We start from the raw sequence: 21096 nt of genomic DNA on the forward strand, positions 1-21096 counted from the left end.
AAAAAAAAAAAAAAAAAAAAAAAAAAAAAAAAAAAAAAATTTCATCTAAAAAAAAAAAAAAAAAAGAAAGGAAAAGAAAAAATGTTATAATTTCCCCAAATAACAAAAGTTATCAAATACCTGAGGAATAAATATTACTTAAAAGTGTAAGATCCTGGCCAGGCGTGGTGGTTCAAGCCTGTAATCCCAGCACTTTGGGAGGCCGAGACGGGCGGATCACGAGGTCAGGAGATCGAGACCATCCTGGCTAACACGGTGAAACCCCGTCTCTACTAAAAAAAAAAAAAAAAAAAAAATACAAAAAACTAGCTGGGCGAGGTGGCGGGCGCCTGTAGTCCCAGCTACTCGGGAGGCTGAGACAGGAGAATGGCATAAACCTGGGAGGCGGAGCTTGCAGTGAGCTGAGATCCAGCCACTGCACTCCAGCCTGGGCCACAGAGCGAGACTCCATCTCAAAAAAAAAAAAAAAAAAAAAAAAGTGTAAGATCCTTATAAACAAAATTATAAAACTTTAGGGAAGGACAAAGAAAATACATAAATAAATGTTGACAAATATACACAGACGATTCATTATCATAAAAGTGTCGTCTCAAATTTTTCTATAAATTTAATACAATTCTTATCAATGGATTTGTCATGGAGCTAGAAAAACTGATTTTTAAACTCACAAAAATGCTGAAGTCTCAAGACCAGAAAAGGCAAGTTTACAGACATGCTACCCCAGAGTCAGGATTATTGCAACACTATGGCAAATAGTGGCATGATCTGCTACGAGAGGAGTGGGACAGAGGCAGACAGAGCTATGAAAGAGGAGTCAAATCTCATGCACACCTCAGAGGAGGAGCCAGACCTAAAGGGAGGAGCCAGACCTCAGAGGAGGAGCCAGACCTCAGGGGAGGAGCCACACCTAAGGGGAGGAGCCAGACATCAGGGGAGGAGCCACACCTAAGGGGAGGAGCCAGACCTCAGGGGAGGAGCCACACATAAGGGGAGGAGCCAGACATCAGGGGAGGAGCCACACCTCAGGGGAGGAGCCAGACCTCAGGGGAGGAGCCAGACCTTAGCAGGAAATTAAGTCAGGCAGCTCACTTTATGTGTGAATTCACAAAATAAATCAGGCCCCTCCTCACACCTTACACAAGCAGCCTTCAGCTGTATTAAAGACTCAGTGAAAAATCTAATTTTAAAACGTATCAAATGAATATAGATTTATTTTTTTGTATTCATTTGATACGTTTTAAAATATAAATAGTCTTTATAATTTCATAGAAAAAAAACACACCTAAGGAAATACAATGAAAATATGATTCATAAGTCCACAACAGAAGCACGGTGCATATACAAAGTGCTCTTTGCTACTAAAGCCCACGTGGCCACCACATCCTGCCAAGTCCTGACACACCTGCCTGTGTGGCAACCACCCATGAGAGCAGGTGCTTGTGCCTTGTCACCCGCATCAGGCACCTGCAGCTCTCATCAGCTTCCCACAGCCACCAGATGCACCTCCCTAAATGCCCACCCTTGCCCATCCCGCACACCCCCAACACCAGAGCAGACCGTCTGCAGCTGCAGCCACCTGGCCAGGACCTCTGTTCTCAGGCCCCATAGACTTCTACCACCTCCTTACTCAACCTCCAGCTCCAGGTAGAGGAGCACACACCCTGTTCCAGAGCATTCCGCAAAGGCCTGCCATGCAGTTCCCCTGTCCTTCAGACCCCTTGGCTCCTCTGCTCCATGGTTCATGCCCCACATCCTGGCAACCCCCCAATCCCAGGTTCTGGTGACCCCTCCTCCACCTCTTCCTCATGGCAGGATCCAAGAGCCCCAGGCTCCTTCCCTCCAGGGCACTTGTAGGCACTTGCGGGTCACCTGACACTACTTTGGCTTTCCTCACCTGTGTGATGGGTGCAGCGCCGATCCTGTGGGGAACACAACACCAGGCGAGTCCACCGTCCCGGCCAGGTGAGCCTGCCAGTGCCCATCCCCGTGTCCTCTCCCTGCTGCACAGCCCTTGCCCATCCTCCAAGGTGTCCCCCTCTCCCAGCACAGCCGTCCCCGCCTGCCCATCCTCCAAGGTGTCCCCCTCTCCCAGCACAGCCGTCCCCAGGTACACAGACAAATTCAAGTCCCCAGGTTACGGCAGGGACTGTGGGGCAGGGCCTGCGGGAGGCCAGGGGGCAAGTCCCACCGTCCCATGCCCTATCCCAGGAGCTGCAGTGATGCTGTGAGTTGAGGTTTTCTTCCTGTGGTTCACGTGCTTTTTTGATTTGTTTTATGAGAAAAATGCCTCCTTTGCCCAGAGAGGAAACCTGCCCCCCAGGCAAACCCCAAAGGCTGACAGGGCGGGGCCTGGGGGGGCACACTCACAGGGGCAACCCGGCCTGGACTGCGTACGGCCCGTGGAAGCTCCGGCGGTCCCTCAGGCCGTCCACCATGTTGTACTGGATCGTGGACAGCGGCTCCAGGGTGCTGGGAGCAGAGGAGAAGGCGTGTCTGTGTCCCCGTGTTGCAGGTGGGACAGAGCAGACAGGCAGGGTTCACCCCCCACCTCAAAGGGCCCAGCCGAGTGGCTGCAGGCTGAGTGTACATGACAGTAGGAGCTGGGCCCCTTCAGGCCCCCATGGGGGGGGGTCCTGCTCACCAGGGCCTCCCCGGGCTGGGCCCTGACTCGGACACTCGAGGGAGCCCCTGGGAGGTCCTGGGTTTGGGGCCGGCTGGGAGCACGGACAGCAGCTCACACTTACTCTCCCACAGGGTCCACGGTGGCCGCGTCCTTCCTCTCCGCCGTGTAAAAGGGCGGGTCATAGATCAGGAACTCTGTCTGTTGCAAAACACGGAGTTTTCCCTTAGATTTTTACCCCCACTGCAAAGCTGGGCCCAGGCACCAGGGTAAAAGGGCTGTTCAGCTGGGTCTGAACCTAACCCCAACATCCCAACATGCAGGGCAGAAGCTCCAAGCTGGGCAGAGCCGGGGGCCGGGCAGAGGTGGGGGCTGGGCAGAAGCTCCAAGCCGGGCAGAGCCGGGGGCCGGGCTCAGGGACCCCCACCCTGGGGCCAGCTGAAGGGCAGGCAGCCATGACTGGAGGCCTTGGGGGTCTTCCCAGAGTGAGGCAGGGGTCTAAGCTGGACCCTGGAAGCAAGGAGGATTCTGTGTGGTGGACAGAGGCAGTGAAAGCAGCAGCCTGGAATGTTCTGGATGGGCCAGAGAGAAGCCCTGCACCAGGAGGGCGGGGGTCTCCGCAGGGCCATTAGCCATCTCTCTGTCTCTGTGTCTCTGTCTCTGTCTCTCTTCCATGCCTGGCATCTGGAAAGGGGCCAGAGCCATTCACGGGGATGGGGGGGGTCTAGGACCAGGGCATGACCTGAGGGAATGGGGCCAGTGAGGCTGGGCCCCAGGATGGTCATGAGAGGAGCCTGAGCCTCGAGCTCTGTGGGGGTCAGTGTGCCCCCCGAGGCCCCTCCACCACCTCGGGCTGTGGGGCCCCTGTGATTTGACTCCTCTGTGCCTCAGTTTCCTCAAATGTCAAACAGGGGCTGCCAGACATACAGTTCCCCCTGTGGCTGCAGTGGCCGGGAGCCAGGATTAACACCAGATAGATGTGGACAGGGCTGCCGTCGCCTCCCCAGGGGCCCAGCCACTCTGCCTGGTTGGGCTCAGGCAGGCGCTCACCTCCCAGGGCACCTTCTCGTTGGGCACAGGGAAGCGCGTGATGGGGCAGTTGGGATAGAGGAGGTGCCGGGCATTCACGTGGTAGTTGTCGCCTGGCTCTTCCATCTTCTTCCCACCTCCTAGCTCAGTATCTGGCTCCTCCATGGCCTTCTGGGAGGCTGGGGACAGTCAGGAAACCGTGATGTAAGGCAGAGACGAGGCTCAGGTGCCCACCCGCAGGACAGGGACTCCCTCTGTGGTCCTTCTACCAAAACATCTGGGCTCCACCACCTCCCCAAGCCCAAATGGCCATGCAGGTCAAACACCAGCTCTGAAGTGAGCAGGGCCCCCAGGGAGGACGGCCACCAGAGGTCAGGGCAGTATCCCTGCTGGCACCTGCCCCTTTGTGCAGCGGCAATCAGGGACCTCAGGAATCAGCTAAACTCACAATGCAGTTACTGAAAGAAATGTGCTCCTTGGGGGCCAGCGAAACTCAGTGGCCCAAGGAAGGCCACTTATGTCCACTTCATAGCCAGCTGCAAATTTTGGCAAACAGACTTTGCTTCTCGTCACTCAGCCCACCTGACCAGGTTCAGACACAGTCTGCAGCTGCCTGGCTCGCACCCCTGACTCTGCAGCAGGGTATGTGGGGAGCTCAGGGCACAGCAGGCCAGGCTTCCCCATGGACATCCAGGAACCTGGTCAGGTCAGGGATTGGGCAGGGCCTCGGCACCGGCATTGGCGGGTGGGCTGAGTTCCTGAAGGCACCGGCCCTGCCAGGCCTGGGAACGGGCTCCAGCCAGTGCCTTCCTCCTGGCCAGAGCCCCACCAGCTGCCTCTCCTCCCAACTGACCCCAGACCCAGAAGAACATAGGCGGGTGAAGACCAGCTGCTGGCCTGGCCACCCACTCACCCAGAGTGGGGACGTCCACCTCCGAGCCGAAGCCGCTGGCCCTCAGTGTCTTCACAATCCAGTGCAGGGCTCGGGCCGTCTGGGCCACCTGGAAGGCACGGCCCGAGACACATTGAGCACCTACCACCCACATGTATGGTACACATCCTACTGCCCACCGAGACCTCACTCCCCCAGCCAGGAGCCCCACCCCTGTCACTCAGCCCCTGCACCCTGTGAAAGTGAGACATCACCTCCTCCCCAGGCAGCCACCAAGCCAGCCAGGATGCTGCCCCGGGCCCACCCAGCTTCCCTTGGGGGCTGCCGAGTCACACATCTGATGATGCAGCCTGCCCGAGAGATACAACAGTGGGACTGTCACTGGGCTGGACAAGTCAGAGGATGCGGCCAGCACGAAGCTGCAGTCAGGCAATTCTCCACCACAGGGAGAGGTCACGGGCCGCCAAAGCCAGAGGTTGCCAGGGCTCCTGCACCTCCCAGGACGAGCATCCCCAGTGGCTGATGCAGCCCCCACAGGGGACAGCAGGACGTATCTCACCCATGTGGCTCAGAGCTGGGCACCCTGTCAGGGGTCCCAGCAAGGCCTAGACTGGGGAAGAGGGTGGCCTGGGCAGACCTCTGGGTGCAGCACGCAGGACTGGTGGATGGTGGATGCCCCAGGAGCACAGGGCCCAGCCTTGCCCCACAGAGCAGCTGGGAGCAGCAGCACTGGATGGCTGAGCCATCCACAGGGCTCAGCGCTGACCACAGAGGCTGCCGTGGCCTCAGGGGCTGTCGTTGGAAAGCACGGCCTGGCCCAGCTGGTGGGCGTTGATGGGGCGGGCGGGCAGACCCTCACAGGCCATCTCTAAGTCCTACCCACCTCGGTCTCATGGCCTCTCCAGGGCTCAGAGGCCGGGAGGGACAAACACTCTGTTTCCTGGGAGCAGCCAGGAGCACAGCCCAACCACAGAGGCCTCAGTACACACAGGAGCAGCTCACTCACAGAAACTCTCAGGCAGGGTTTTCTGGAGGACACACAGGACGCCTCTTCTAGCTGGGAACGGCTGCCCTGACGTTCTGGCCTCCTCCTCACCATCGCTTCTCAGAGCCCTACTCGGTGCCACCACATGGCAGAGCCGCCCAGCAGGCCCAACAGTGGCACCTCCTGAACAGAGGCCTGGACCTCGGACCCACCTGCTCCTCCAGGGAGGCCAACCTCTGCTCCATGGAGCCCGACCTCTTCAGCGGGTCCAGGTCCAGCAGGTCCACCATGGCGTCAACCCTGGAAGAGGAAGCAGCCGAGCTGGACGCACACCAGGCCTTGGGGCCCCGGGAACGCCACACCACACTGCAGACGGCCCTGCATCAGTCTTTGCTTCCTCTTAATATGAAACTATTTCTAACATGCGTTTCTCCCATAGAACCAAACTGCCCAGGGCCCCAAAGGGAAAGACGTCTCAGCAGACGGACAGCCAAGGCTCACACCGCAAGCTCTGGCAGCCTGTCCGTCCCAGGAGAGGGGGCAGGTGAGCGAACTGAGGGAGGGCCAGGTGACAGGTCACAAACAATGAAACTTCCTCTGGGCACAGCAGAGGTTGATTTTGATGTGGGGGTGATGTGGAGAGGCACTGCTATTCTGGGGATGTTTGGTTTCTGTCGTATTTTGCATGGATCGTGGAGCAGCGCTGTGTTTCTGGGAGTATTTGGTTTCTGTCGCATTTTGTGGGGATGTGGTGTGGTGCTGTTGCTGGGGAATGTTTGGTTTCTGTCTTATTTTGTGGGGTTGTGGAGTGGCACTATTATTCTGGAAATATTTGGTTTCTGTCTTATTTTGCTTCACCCAGCCTTGGCCTGCTGTGTTTATGGTTAAAATAACTCTGTGGCCAAACACGAGTCTCCAGCTCTCATCTGCTGTCCCCTGGGCTCCCTCACTTCCTTGCGCCCACTGCAAGTGATATTCTTATAATACATTGAGCAACTATTTTAGTAACACAGAAATTTTCTGAGGATATGTCCCACTTTAAACAGTTATCTAGGGAAAGAGAAGAAAATGATTTCACGGTGGGCCTGGGAGTCTCCTTTCACTCACAATGCATTTTCCTTAATCCCACAAAAGCCGCTTAACTGCACCTGCCGTGTTTTCCCAGACAGCCTTGCAAACATGCGAGGGTGGTTACTGGAGCCTTCTCAGACCCGCGTGATTCTACCACCATGAGATGCAGAAACTGTCCAGATTTGCAGACAGAGCTTGTCCTTGACCCCCAAAGCTCCAGCCCCGCTCTGTGGGCGAGGAGCTTTGGTGAACTCAGCTCACCTCAGTGCTGCAAGGTTATGGCACCCCACGCTCATTCGCCTCCCGGGTCCCCGGCTTCCTCACTGGACCCACGAAGGGTCAGTGACCAGGTTAGGGCCCTTGGTGACAGCCGAGCTCTTTCTTCACTTTCCCTGGAGCCCGTGTTCTGCAAGATCGGGTCGACTGAAGCACATCAGCTTCTGTCCCAGGCCCCTCTGAGGATGAGCCAGAGCTGCTGACCAATGGGAGTGACAGGTGAGCACACTAGCCAGCGGCCCAGCGGAAATACGTTTTGCAGGCTCATCTTGGGAAAACTTCCATTCACACACAAATACGCATCAGAGTCAGGGTCTCACCCTATCACCCAGGCAGCCTTGAACCCCTGACATCAGCCTCCTGAGCAGCAGCTGGGACTCTGTAACCCCAAGTACACCACCACACCCGGCTAGTCTTTCCTTTTTTTTTTTTTTTTTTTTTGTAGAGATGGGGTCTCACTATGTTGCCCAGGCTGGTCTCAAACTTTTGGCCTCAAGAAATCCTCCCACCATGGCCTCCTGAGTAGCTGGGAACACAGGCATGAGTCACCATGCCTGGCTAATTGTTAGTTTTATTTTTTGTAGAGATGGGGGGGTCTCACTATGTTGCCTAGGTTGGTCTTGAACTCCTGGGCTCAAGCAATCCTCCCACTTCAGCCTCCCAAAGTGTTGGGATTACAAGCTTGAGCCACTGCGCCTGGCCTGAAAATTTATATTTTAGTTAAGTTTTTTCAACCTCAGAAAATAACTGGAAGCGCCCAACTTCCACTGAGCACCCAGGCTGGGAATAGGCAGCAGACCGACTCTGAGCTTTAAGACATCTGGGATAGGGCAGGAGCTGAGCAGCATTTAGGACTAAATTGTTTTTTGAGGTGGAGTCTTGCTCTGTTGCCCAGGCCGGAATGCAGCAGCACAATCCCAGCTCACTGCAACCTCTGTCTCCTGGGTTCAAGCAATTCTCTTGCCTCAGCCTCCCGAGTAGCTGGGATTACAAGCACACGCCACCACACCTGGCTAATTTTTGTATTTTTAGTAGAGATGGGGGTTTTACCATGTTAACCAGGATGGTCTCGATCTCCTGACCTCAGGATCCACCCACTTGGGCCTCCCAAAGTGCTGGGATTACAGGCGTGAGCCACACACCCAGCCTGGGACTGATTCATTTGGGGCCTAGCCCACTCCCTTAAGGCAGGAGGCTGCGAAATTGCTGGGGCCTGCGTTCCCGGCCACACCGCTGGCCAGTGGTGGACGCTGAGCCACCTCTCTCACTTTCCTGGGCCTCCACTTCCTCGTGGGTAAAAGTGGAAGGAAAAATACCTCCCTCTGCAAAAGAGTTGAGCGAGATGATGCAGGTGAAGGGCATGGTCCTCAGTGAGCCCTTAACACACGCCAGCCATTGTATTCCAGCCCTGACTATGTTGGTCATCAGCAGAGCTGTGGCCTTTTAGCTTCATCCTGACATGCGGAGGCCACCTTTCAGAAACTCTCCCAAGCACCTTCCCCCAGCATCTGGGCCCGGGGCATGGCCACTGCTCAAAGTCAGATGTCCCAGACGAGGCCATTCATCAAAGCTGTGCTTGTCCAGAGCAACTAAGAGAAGGTTCTCAGGACACTGCATGGCCCCAGGTCTCTCATCTGTAAGTGGACCATCAGAGCCAAACGTCAGGCCGAGCAGGCCTGGAGACCAGAGACCCCAGCCTCCTGCAACCCTGCCAGGCCAGGAACTAGCAGCAGTTCCAGAACTGCATAGGATTTGCTGAGTGCCTTCTAGGCACTGGGCCTGCTCTACATCCCACGATACTACGGGGAACGTGTGGGACTCTGTCCCTACTCTCACATGGAGCCTGGCTGGTAGACATGACCCAATCCACAAACCCACCAGCCAACCAACCAACATCCAGATTCCAGAAAGACAGGGTATGGGGACAAGGTGGGTGGAGGGCAGGAAAGGCCCTCCAATGAAGTGAGGCCTGAATAGAGAGAGACAGCAAGTCCTAACTCTCTCTGGGAGAAGACTGTTCTAGGCAAAGAGCATGCCAAGGGCTCAACTGGAAGTCATCGTGCCCAGACTCAAGCAAACAGGGCACCATTCACTCAGAATGGGAGCTGGAAGGGGCTTTGACATCAGCTAGTTCATTAAGGTCCTCACATTATCCTCACATTAAGGTCCTCACCATCATCACCACCATCACCATTACCATCATGACCATCACAATCACCATCATCACCACCACCATCACCACCACTACCATCACCATCATCACCATTACCACTACCACCACCACCACCACCACCATCACTACTACCAGCACAACCACTACCATCACCATCACCTTCACCACCACTACTATTACCATCATCACCAATACCATCATCACCATCCTCACCATCACCACTACTGATAGAATTTGGCTGTGTCCCCACCCAAATCTCACCTTGAATTGTAACTCTCATAATTCCCATGTGTCATGGGAGGGACCCAGTGGGAGGTAACTGAACCTTGGGGGTGGGTCTTTCTCGTGCTGTTCTCGTAGTAGTGAATACATCTCATGAGATCTGATGGTTTTATAAAGAGGAGTTCTCCTGTACAAGTTCTCTCTCTGCCTCCCGCCATCCACATAAGATGTGACTTGGTCCTCCTTGCCCTCTGCCATGATTGTGAGACCTCCCCAGCCATGTGGAACTGTGAATCCATTAAACCTCTTTTTCTTCCCAGTCTCAGGTATGTTTTTATCAGCAGTGTGAAAATGGATTAATACAGTAAATTGGTACCAGTAGAGTGGGGTGCTGCTGAAAAGATACCTGAAAATGTGGAAGCAACTTTGGAACTAGGTAACAGGCAGAGGCTGGAACAGTTTGGAGGGCTCAGAAAACAGGAACATGTGAGAAAGTTTGGAACTTCCTAGAGACTTGTTGAATGGCTTTGACCAAAAAGCTGATTTTAACATGAACAATAAGGTCCAGGCTGAGGTGGCCTCAGATGGAGATGAGGAACTTGTTGGGAACTGGAGCAGAGGTGACTCTTGCTATGTTTTAGCAAAGAGACTGCTGGCATTTTGCCTCCACCTTAGAGATTTGTGGAAGTTTGAACTTCAGAGAGAGATGATTTAGGGTATCTGGCAGAATAAATTTCTAAGTGGCAAATTATTCAAGAGGTGACTTGGGTGCGATTAAAGGCATTCAGTTTTATAAGGGAAGCAGAACATAAAAATTTGTAAAATTTGCAGCCTGACAACGGGATAGAAAATCCCATCTTCTGAGGAGAAATTCAAGCCAGCTGCAGAAATGTGCACAAATAGCAAGGAGCCAAATGTTAATCCCCAAGACAGTGGGGGAAATGTCTCCAGGGCATGTCAGAGGTCTTCACAGCAGCCCCTCCAATCACAGGCCCAGAGGATTAGGGAAGACCCATGGGCCGGGCCCAGGGTCCCCATGCTGTGTGCAGTTTAGGGACTTGGTGCCCTGCATCCCAGCCATTCCAGCTGTGACTAAAAGGGGCCAAGGTACAGCTTGGGCTGTTGCTTCAGAGGGTGTAAGCCCCAAGCCTTAGCAGCTTCCATGTGATATTGAGCCTGCAGGTACACAGAAGTCAAGAATTAAGGTTTGGGAACCTCCGCCTAGATTTCAGAGGATGTATGGAAATGCCTGGGTGTCCAGGCACGAGTTTGCTACTGAGGCGGGGCCGTCATGAAGAACCTCTGCCAGGGCAGTGCGGAAGGGAAACGTGGGGTCAGACCCCCACACAGAGGCCCTACTGGGGCACTGCCTAGTGGAGCTGTGAGAAGAGAGCCACTGTCCTTCAGACCCCAGAATGGTAGCTCCACCGACAGCTTGCACTGTGCACCTGGAAAAGCCACAGGCACTCAATGCCAGCCCATGAAAGCAGCTTGGAGGGAGGCTGTGCCCTGCAAAGCCACAAAGGTGGAGCTGCTCAAGATGGGAGCCTAGCTCTTGCATCAGCGTGACTTCAATGTGAGACATGGAGTCAAAAGAGATCATTGTAGAGCTGTCAGATCTGACAGACTTGCATGGGCCCTGTAGCCCCTTTGTTTTGGCCAATTTCTCCCATTTGGAATGGATGTATTTACCAAATGCCTGCACCCTCTCTGTATTTGGGAAGTAACTAGCTTGCTTTTGATTTTACAGGCTCATAGGTGGAAGTCTCAGATGAGACTTTGGGCTGTGGACTTTTGGGTTAATGCTGAAAGGAGTTAAGGCTTTGGGGGACTGTTGGGAAGGTATGATTGGTTTTGAAATGTGAGGACATGAGATTTGGGAGGGGGCAGGAGCAGAATGATATGGTTGGGCTGTGTCCCCACCCAAATCTCGTCTTGAATTGTATCTCCCACAATTCCCATGTGTTGTGGGAAGGACCCACTGGGAGGTAATTGAATCATGGGGGCAGGTCTTTCTCATGCAGTTCTCATACAGTGAGTAAGTCTCATGAGATCTAGTGGTTTTATAAAGAGGAATCCCCTGCACAAGTTCTGTCTCTTTGCCTGCCACCATCCATGTAAGACGTGACTTGCTCCTCCTTGCCTTCTGCCATGATTGTGAGGCCTCCCCAGCCATGTGGAACTGAGTCCATTAAACCTCTTTTTCTTCCCAGTCTCAGGTATGTCTTTATCAGCATAAAAACAGACTAATACAACCACCACCATCAATACCACCATCACCAGCATCGTCCCTACCACCATCACCGTCATCACCCTCACCACTACCATCACCAACATCACCAGCACAACTACTACCACCACCACCATCACCATCGCAGCCACCATCATCACCATCGCCACCACCAGCACTACTCGTAAGTAAGAGTGATGATAAAAGCACCAGGCCACGTTAGCAGAGCCCTGGCTATGGTTCAAGCATATGTGCTCAATTCTTTACCATCAGGACCCCACTGTATTCTGGAAACAACTCCAAGGTGTCGACAGGGACTATCGTGTCTCCATCTTACAGACAAGGCTAGGGAGGTATGGAAAGGCAGGAGTACATAGCTGTCTCTAAGGTGGAGGGCACTTGGCCTGGTCTGTCCAGAGCCCCCAGTCTTGGCCATCCCCTGCCAGTTCCAGGATGCCTCTGTTTGTGACTACAGGAGCCTCCATACTGCCATAACTAGGTGGCACTGTGTCCATTTCCCCCTCCTCCTCTCATGCCATGGTGAGACGCACACTGAGAGCAGGACACTGGGAACAGCCCTTCCTGCTGCCCGCTGCTGGGCCATTAGGCCCTGCTGACACTTAGCAGGGCCAAAGGGCTGGCAGTGGAGAGAAGGGAGCAGAAAGATTTTCCCCCAACACTGACCTCGCACCCTGGAAAGAAGCAAGGTGGGAGAAGTTGAGAGGGAGGATGGTGCTGAGCGTGGCTGACCTCAAGGGCTGGGCTGCCGAGGCCCTGCAGAAGCGACGTGGCTGACCTCAAGGGCTGGGCTGCAGAAGCTACAGTAAGGCTGTGCACCAACAAGCTCACAGAGGAAACCACCCCCAAACCAGCCTGGACCCCATGTGCACATACCCCCAGGCCTCCAAGCCGGCTCCTGTGGGCCAACCTGCCCCTCCTCCAGCCGCCGAGGCTTCCCTCCCAGCCTCTGACCCTGCGCCCTGTGGGGCCCAGCCTTCCTAAGGACCCCAGAGGGCCCTGGGTCAGCTGCGGGCACAGGCCCAGATGCCTGCAGCACTGCAGGGACCACGGGATACAGCGTTCCCTCGCCAGTGAGGCATTGCTGGGCCTCCCCACGTGGAACATGTACTCATGGTGCCTGTGGACCTGCAGGAGGTCCTCTAGAGGCTTCCCACCCCCAGGCCCGTCCGAGCCCCCGTACTTATTGCTGATGTCCTCGATCTTCTGCTCGGGCCTCTGCTTTTGCTGGAACTGCTGATTCTGCAGGTAGTTCTCCTTCAGGTAGATCTCCCAGGATAGCAGGGCCGCCTCCTCGTTCTTCTCCAGTTTGTTCTCTGTCAGGGTGGGAGGACAGACCAGGGGATCTGGAATCCTCAGGACGGTAGGCCCTGAAGCCCTGACCCACCCGGGGGTTGGTCCTGAGTGGCAGGAAGAACCCTCCGCACACCTGCCCCGAGGGAGCCTCTGGGCTCGGTCCCCACCACTTGCTCAAGGCCAGCAGAAGGGGAGCGGCCTGAGTGGCCTGCATGCCTGCCGAGCGTCCAGGGTTCTGGGCAGAGCTGCCACGCCATCTCCACCCCCTCTGCACCCGGGCGGCCAGGAGATTCAGGAGAGACACTGAGACTGACATACTGAGCTGCTTGTGCCTCTTGGCCGGAGTCTTCAGGATCACCCTCTTGATGAAGAGCTGCAGGTGGCTGAGGAGGATGAAGGGGGGCGGTGCGGCGGGGCGGCTGTGGTACTCCTCAATCAGGTCATGGCGCTGGAACTTCCAGATCTGGTCCGTGTGCTCCTGCACCTGCTGGAAGGTGTAGCTGTCAGAGAGGAGAGAGTGACATCTCGAGGTCAGGGTGTTTACCTGGAACAGACCCCTCTCACTGCCCACGTACCGTGATGCCACAGAGAGCAGAGCCACACCGTGTGCCCACTCTGATACCACAGACAGTAGAGCCACACCTGCATGCCCACTCTGATGCCAGAGAGCAGAACCATGCCTGCGTGCCCACTCTGATGCCAGAGAGCAGAACCACGCCTGCGTGCCCACTCTGATGCCACAGAGAGCAGAGCCACACCATGTGCCCACTCTGATACCAAAGAGAGTAGAGCCACACCTGAGTGCCCACTCTGATGCCACAGACAGCAGGCCAGCTCCAGGCACAGAACTCAGCCCACAGACCTCACAATTCCAGGCTTCCTGGGAACCAAGGACTTTTGATTTTATAAGCCTCACTGGTGAATGACACAAAGTGGATGTTTATCAGGAGACAGGCACTGTCTGGCATTGAACTCTAAGAGTTGATCTGCAGATTCTGACAAGCACCAGAGCCAGACGCCCCAGAGGTGCATGTGGAAGGGGCAGGGCTGCAGGGGCCTCCTGGGTGTGTCTCAGGGTGACAGGCACAGAGCCCTCTGCAACGGGAGCCAGCAGTGTGGGTGCCACACTTGCTGCAGGGACGGTGTCCTGCCACCAGCCCCTTGGCCTCGAGATGACAGTCCTGGCCCATGCTCAGGTTCCCTCAATGTTCAGAACCCATGTGAAAGCAAAAGGTGGCAACCTCAGCAGCTTAGCCAGTGAAACAAGAAGAGAAACAGTTGGTTCTTAACAACACCAGGAACAAAAGGATTTTCAGAGTCCCGGATAGCACAGGGCCTGTCTGCAGAGGTTGGGAAGGGCTCTAGGGCCTGGGAGGCTTTCTGAATTATGGGGGCAGCATGGGGAGACTGGGCTTTCTGTGGGCCACGATGGTTCCGCATCCATGCTGGGCTCCTCAGCTCCACTGTCAGGGCCAGGAATTGGCCATGGAACCCCCAAAGCCAACCCAGGGGCCCACCAGGACCCCAAACACCTGCGCTTTCATTCTGTGTGGCCTCCCGGTTCCCTGGAGTTCTTTTTATGCTGCCTCTGGTGTGAGGTCCTTAGCACTTAATTTGTTCTAAGTTTAAAACCTGCAAGAGCAAACTGGAACCCCCAAAGCCTGGGGCCCCACAGCTGCTGCGGCTGATCAGAGACGCAACCCCAGAGGACCACGTCTCCCAGGGGCCGGATGGACAGCCACCTATTTTGTCCTTCTTGTTTCAAAAGCAACAGTAGCAAATAATATTCCAAAAGTTCTATGATAAGACTGCATGCTTCAAGACACTAAGGATTTAAAGAAAATGCTAGACATTTCCAAAGAGAAGAAACAGCCACTGCATGAGTCTCCTGATGCTGCTGTAGTGAACTGCCACTGCCCTGGCAGTTTAAAGCAATCAGACTCTTCTCTCAGTCCTGGAGGTCAGGAGCCTCACGGGGCTAAAATCAAGCTCCTCCCATCGGTCAGGGGCCTCCATGCCTTGCCTTTCCTACCTTCCAGGGGCCACCAGCGTTTCTGGGCCGGGGGTCTCACCTCCCCCCAATGCCCATTTCCATTGTCACGTTCCTTCTCTGCCTCCGTCTTCCACGGCCCCTCGTGATGATGTCGGGTCCCTGCAGATAACCCTGGATAATTTCCCATCTCAGGATCCTCCGCTTAACCCCATCCTCCCAGTCCCTTTTGTCATATAAGGCCCCATAGCCACAGGATCAGAGTGTGGACATCCCTGGGGCTGTTATTCAACCTGCCACAGATGCCACAAACACCAGGCCCAGAGGAGGTGGACACGTGTGTGCAAACCCACAAAACCAGCAAAGCACGCGAAGACGGGCAGATGAAGAAGCCCCTAATGGCGTGGGAGGGCAGACACGGAGCCGTCCACAGATGGATCACAGCTCAGGGGAAGGCGCCACAGAGCCAGCGCCCTCCGGGGCACACGGTGGGGGCAGCAGGAACGCGTCTAGGGCTGGGGAACCGGCCTCAAAGAGCTAAAGAACCCAGCAACTAACAGAAATGCTCACACTTACAGATGGCAGACAGGAAAAGACACCACCTGCTGGGATGCTGAGACTCGCTCGCAGGAGCTTTTAGAACTGGCTGAGGTCAGCTGGAACCAACGTGGCCAGCTGGAGTCTGCACGGCCCAATCTTGCTGACGCCACAGCCCGAGTTTCCACCCCGGGGTCCCGGTAACTCCGCCCAGATGTGCACACGAGACCCATGAGCAGACACAACTTTCCAGACCCCCCTTTTCTTCCACCAGCCACCTACTAATCCACGAACCCCCCTGAACCTTCCCCAATAGAAACACTGCATTAAAGCCAGCGCGGGGGGACGGACGTGAACTGGGCCCTGTCTCCCTGTGGGTTGGCCCAGAAGAAAAGCTTTTCTTCTCAAAAACCTGGTGTCATGGTATTGCCTTCCTGCACATCGGGCAGTGAGCCCTTTTGCTCAGTCACAGGGAGACACAGGCAGAGCCCTCGGAGTGATGAGGGGACAGCACTGAGCAGCAGCGGCCCGGCACGCTCCCCAGGTAGGGCAGTGAGCTCATGAATAAGGCTGCTCCTGTGCAAAAGGCACGAGGCCGACACCAACATCCCTGCCCCGCGGGAGGAGCCTGCCTCCACACCTGCGCCGTGAGCGCACGCGCCTGTGGATCCATCCGCAGCACCACGGGTCCCCAGCAGCCACAAGGACAGAGCCACACCAGCTCAAGAGGCGCAGCAGTGACCATGGAGAGTGGCTGTGCAGGCTCCACCAGGATATCAGTGAGGGGCCTCTGTGCACCAGCCATCCACCCTGTCCACAAGACCCTGGAGCCAGCTTGGCCACTGCGGCCGAGGAACGCCGCGCACCCACCCGCCCGCACACCAGCCCCACCCAGGCGCTCACTTGAACATGGCGATGAGGAGGTTGAGCAGCAGGATGTTGGTGAAGAGCAGGTAGAGGCAGAGCAGGAGGACCGTCAGCCACTCGGGGAAGGCGGGCCTCTGCTGCGTCACGTCACTCTCGGGGCACTTGGGTTTGTAGGGGTCGGTGCCGTTGGGGCTGCAGTGCTCCGGGTTGAAGTTCACGCCTGGCGTTCGGAATGGGGTTGAGTGAGCCAAGAAAACAACACAGAGTCAAGAGGATCCTGGCAGGAGGGGACCCTCGAGGCCTCCAGTCACTGCCAGGTCCCCTGCAGGCCTGATGCCGCTCATCTGGGTGACCTCAGCTGTCACCTCTGGGCCTGAAGTCCAGAAGGAGGCATCTGTCTCCAGCCAGATACAGGTAAGAGGCTCCGGAGGCAGAGCTGCACTCAGGCTGGCCCATGCCTCCCCCCAGGGCACTGCCAGGGCCCCAGCCACGGCCAGCACCAGGTCCCAAGCCTGGGGAGTTCAATTCGGTGGGAAATAATTTAAAAGGAAAGGCCAGGAGCAGTGGCTCACGCCTGTAATCCCAGCATTTTGGGAGGCCAAGGCAGGTGGATCACCTGAGGTCAGGAGTTTGAGAGCAGCCTGGACAACATGGTGAAACCCTGTCTCTACTAAAAATACAAAAATTAGCCAGTCCTGATGGCACATGCCTATAATACCAGCTACTCAGGAGACTGAGGCAGAAGAATCACTTGAACCCGGGAGGGAGGTGGAGGTTGCAGTGAGCCAAGATCGCACCATCGCACTCCAACCTGGACAACAAGAGCAAAGGTCTCAAAAAAAAAAAAAAAAAAAAAATTAACAACTATCCCCAAGAGAAGGAAGGGAGAGAAGGGAGATGTGGAAAAGGGAAGACGCTGCTGAGACAATGCATGCACAAGTAAAACAGGTGATTGTGAAGCAAAATAGCATCCTGCGTGCATAGAAAGTAAGGGCTGTTTAATACGTAACCAGCTTCTACCTTAAACAAATCTCTAAGAAAACATAGGAAGTTGTTAACAAAGGTTAACTCTGGGAGGCGAAATTATGAATAACATTCTTTCCTTATACTTATCTTGAATTTTAAAATTGTTCAACAGTGAGCAATGCAGTCCTGGCTAATCAAACGTATTTTGAATGTGTTACTAATTTTCTAAGATAGAAACTCACTCTGATGGCTATAAATTCCTATATTTAAAAAGAAGAGTTAAAGTTATTAACGTAACTTTCCACTGTAGCAAACTAGAAAAAGAAAAGCAAACCACCCTTTCACAATAGAAACACTCAAGAAGATAGGACTCAAAGAGAATCTCTGTGACTGACAGGACATTTACAAAAACCCGACAGCTAACATCATACCCAATGGGAAAGACTGGATACAGACATGCAGACAAGCCAAAAGCAAGCAGAAGAAAGGAAATAATGAAGATTAGAATATAAATAAGATCAAGAAAACAAAAACAATTAAGTCAACAAACCAAACTCATTTCTTGAAAAAGAGCAACAATAAATTACCACCTTGTAGCTAGACTGATCAAGAAAAAAAAAAGAGACAAGGCTCAAATCGCTAAAATCAGAAATGAGAGAGAGGACAGTACTACCAATCTTACAAAAGAAATCCTAGAGAAAATTATATGCTAAGAAATTAGATAATCTAGAAGAATGGACAAATTCCTAGAAAGACACAAACTACCAAAGGTGACTGGAGAAGAAATAAAAAATATAAATAGACCTGTAACACATAAGAGATTGAATTAGTGAGGCAAAAACATCACACAAAGTCCACACTCAGAGGAGTTCACTGGTGAATTCTACCAAATGTTTACAGAAGGATTAAAACCACTCTTCTACACTCTTCCAAAATATAAGAGGAGGAACTACTTCCTAAGCCATTCTATGAGGCCAGTATTATCCTGATACCAAAACTAGGCAAACATATTGTAAGAAAAGAAAACCACAGACCAATATCCTTCATGAATGCAGGTGCAAAAATCATCAAAAAAACCAGCTAGCAAAGCGAATCCAGCACCATATAGAAGGGATTATTCACCAAGACCAAGTGGGACGTGTCCCAGGAACACACAGTTGGTTTAACATTCGAAGACCAATTGATGGGATGCACCATATGAATAGCGAAAGGAGCAAAAACCATCGGAACATTCAAATAAGTGCAGGAGAAGCAGCTGACGCAGTCTACCACTCCTTCACAATAAAAACACTCAAGAAACTAGGAATAGAAGGAACTTCTTCAACCTGATAAAGCACATTCACAAAAGCCCCACAGCTAACATCACACTTAATGGTGAAAGACTTGTTCCCTAAGATCAGTGGACTCGTTGTCTAAGATCAGGAGCAAGGCAAGGATGTCCCCCGTTGTCCCTTCTGTTCAACATTGTACTGGAGGTTCTAGCCAGGGCACTTAGGCAAGAAGAAGAAATAAAAGGCAACCAGTTTGGAAAGGAATACGTAAAACTGTCTCTTGTTGCAGATGACATGGTCTTGTATATGACAAATCCACAAAAAAACTATTAGAACTAATAAAGAAGTTTAGCAAGGTTTCAGGGTTCAAGATCAATCTACAAAAGACAATGTATTTCTAAATACCAGTCATGAACAATTTGAAATGAAATCAATAGGACAATTCTATTTATAATAGTTTGGAAAAGAATATTTAGGAATACATTTAACAGAAGAAGCATAAGACTTATTACTGAAAACTGTAAAACATTATTAAGAGAAATTTTAAAAACAAGCAAAAACACATCCCACATTCACAATCAAAATCACAGATGCCCTTTTGGAGAAATTGATGAGCTGATTCAAAAATTCTTGTGAAGATAAGGGATCCAGAGGCCAATGCAATCCTGGAAAAGAACAAATTAGGACTCACACTTCCGAATTTCAAAACTTACTACAAGGCTACACCAACCTAGACAGTGTGGTCGAAACTTACTACAAGGCTACGCTCACCAAGATAGTGCAGTCCTGGCACAAGGACAGACATCAGTGGAACTGAACTGACACTCTAGAAATAAACTTTTTTTTTTTTTTTTTTTTTTTTTTGAGACGGAGTCTCGCTCTATCGCCCAGGCTGGAGTGCAGTGGCCAGATCTCAGCTCACTGCAAGCTCCGCCTCCCGGGTTTACGCCATTCTCCTGCTTCAGCCTCCCGAGTAGCTGGGACTACAGGCACCCACCACCTCGCCCGGCTAGTTTTTTGTATTTTTTAGTAGAGACGGGGTTTCACGGTGTTAGCCAGGATGGTCTCGATCTCCCGACCTCGTGATCCGCCCGTCTCGGCCTCCCAAAGTGCTGGGATTACAGGCTTGAGCCACCGCGCCCGGCCATAAACCCTTATGTTAATGGTCCACTGATTTTCAACGAGGGTGCCAAGATGCTTCCCTGGGGAAAGAACAGTCTTGTCAACAAATAGTGCTGGGACAACAGGAGAGCCACAGGGAAGACTGACCCTTACCACACACCAGGTGAAACAAAAAGCGAAAGCTATAAAACACTTAGTAGGACACAGGCATAAATCATGGCAATGGTTTTCAGCTAGGACACCAAAAGCATGATGATCAAGGAGATCGATCAGTTGAACGTCATCAAACGTTCAAAAGTTCGTGCATCAAATGACACCATAAAGAAAATAACAAGTCAGCCCATAGATTGACAAAAACAATTCAAATCATACGTTTGGTAAGAGACTGGCATCCTTACGTAAAGAACTCCTACAACTCAATAATATAAAAGACAAATAACCCAACTGAAAAACAGGCAAAGATGGCTGAGCGCGGTGGCTCATGCCTGTAATCCCAGCACTTTGGGAGGCTGAGGTGGGCGGATCATGAGGTCAGGAGATGGAGACCATCCTGGCCAACATGGTGAAACCCTGTCTCTACTAAAAATACAAAAATTAGCCAGGCATGATAGCATGTGCCTGTAATTCCAGCTACTCGGGACGCTGAGGCAGGAGAATTGCTTGAACTAGGGGGGCGGAGGTTGCAGTGAGCTGAGATCACGCCACTGCACTCCAGCCTGGGCGACAGAGCAAGATCTCGTCTCAAAAAGAAAAAAAAGAAAAGAAAAGAGAAATGGGCGAAGGACAGGAAGAGACATTTCTTCAAAGAAGACGTACAGATGGCCCAATTATTACCAGAGGAGATGCTCAATGTGGCAGGTCCTTAGAGAAATGCCAGTCAAAGCAATAAGGAGAGCCACTTCCCATCCATTGCGATGTGAGTTTTTTTTTTTTTTTTTTTTTTTAATGGACAATAACAAATGTTGGCAAGAAAGCAGAGAAATTAGAATCCTGGGACTGGGCAGGCAGGAACGTGGAATGCGACAGGCTCTCTGGGAAACAGCCTGGCAGGTCCTCAAAAACTTAAACATGGAGTTCTCATGAGCCAGCCATGCATTCCTAGGTGTCTAAGAGAAATAAAAACATACCCACACAAAACCCTATAAATAACCGTTCACGCTACGTTATTCATAGCATTTGAAAAGTGGAAACGGCCCAGCATGGTGGCTCATGCCTGTAATCCCAGCACTGTGAGAAGCCGAGGCGGGTGGATCATCTGAAGTCAGGAGCTCAAGACCAGCCTGGCCAACATGGTGAAACCCCATCTCTACTAAAAGTACAAAAATTAGCCAGGAGTGGTGGTGGGCACCTGTAATCCCAGCTACCCAGGAGGCTGAGGCAGGAGAATCACTTGAACCCAGGAGGCAGAAGTTGCAGTGAGCCGAGATTGTGCCGCTGCACTCCAGCCTGAGCAACAAACAGAGTGAGACTCCCTCTCAGGAAACATGAATGAATGAATGAATGAATGAATGAATGAATGAATGAATGAATG

At 52.9% G+C, this 21096-nt stretch overlaps 1 protein-coding gene and 1 long non-coding RNA gene across 9 annotated transcripts in view; one reads left to right on the forward strand and one right to left on the reverse strand.

Annotated features, from left to right (window-relative positions):
• TRPM2 (transient receptor potential cation channel subfamily M member 2) overlaps positions 1-21096 on the reverse strand; it is an 86823-nt gene that overhangs the window by 12407 nt on the left and 53320 nt on the right. For 6 of the 8 annotated variants that reach the window (XM_023192636.2, XM_026447401.2, XM_026447403.1 and 3 more), the window contains 8 exons: positions 16243-16426; positions 13131-13312; positions 12700-12832; positions 5739-5826; positions 4563-4650; positions 3671-3828; positions 2745-2821; positions 2368-2469 (listed from right to left, as the gene is read on the reverse strand). In XM_023192636.2, the coding sequence (XP_023048404.2) occupies positions 2368-2469; positions 2745-2821; positions 3671-3828; positions 4563-4650; positions 5739-5826; positions 12700-12832; positions 13131-13312; positions 16243-16426 (1012 nt within the window). Of the gene's footprint in view, positions 1-2367; positions 2470-2744; positions 2822-3670; positions 3829-4562; positions 4651-5738; positions 5827-6674; positions 6825-12699; positions 12833-13130; positions 13313-16242; positions 16864-21096 lie in introns of those variants that run through there. The other 2 variants (XM_026447410.2, XM_026447406.2) reach the window with 2 other exon arrangements.
• Positions 3937-15745, forward strand: LOC111526751. Its single transcript, XR_002726485.1, has 3 exons — positions 3937-4350; positions 5966-6070; positions 15381-15745. It is a non-coding gene; the product is annotated as an uncharacterized LOC111526751 (long non-coding RNA).

The sequence above is a fragment of the Piliocolobus tephrosceles genome, chromosome 19 (assembly GCF_002776525.5).
Source record: "Piliocolobus tephrosceles isolate RC106 chromosome 19, ASM277652v3, whole genome shotgun sequence".
Lineage (NCBI taxonomy): Eukaryota > Metazoa > Chordata > Mammalia > Primates > Cercopithecidae > Piliocolobus > Piliocolobus tephrosceles.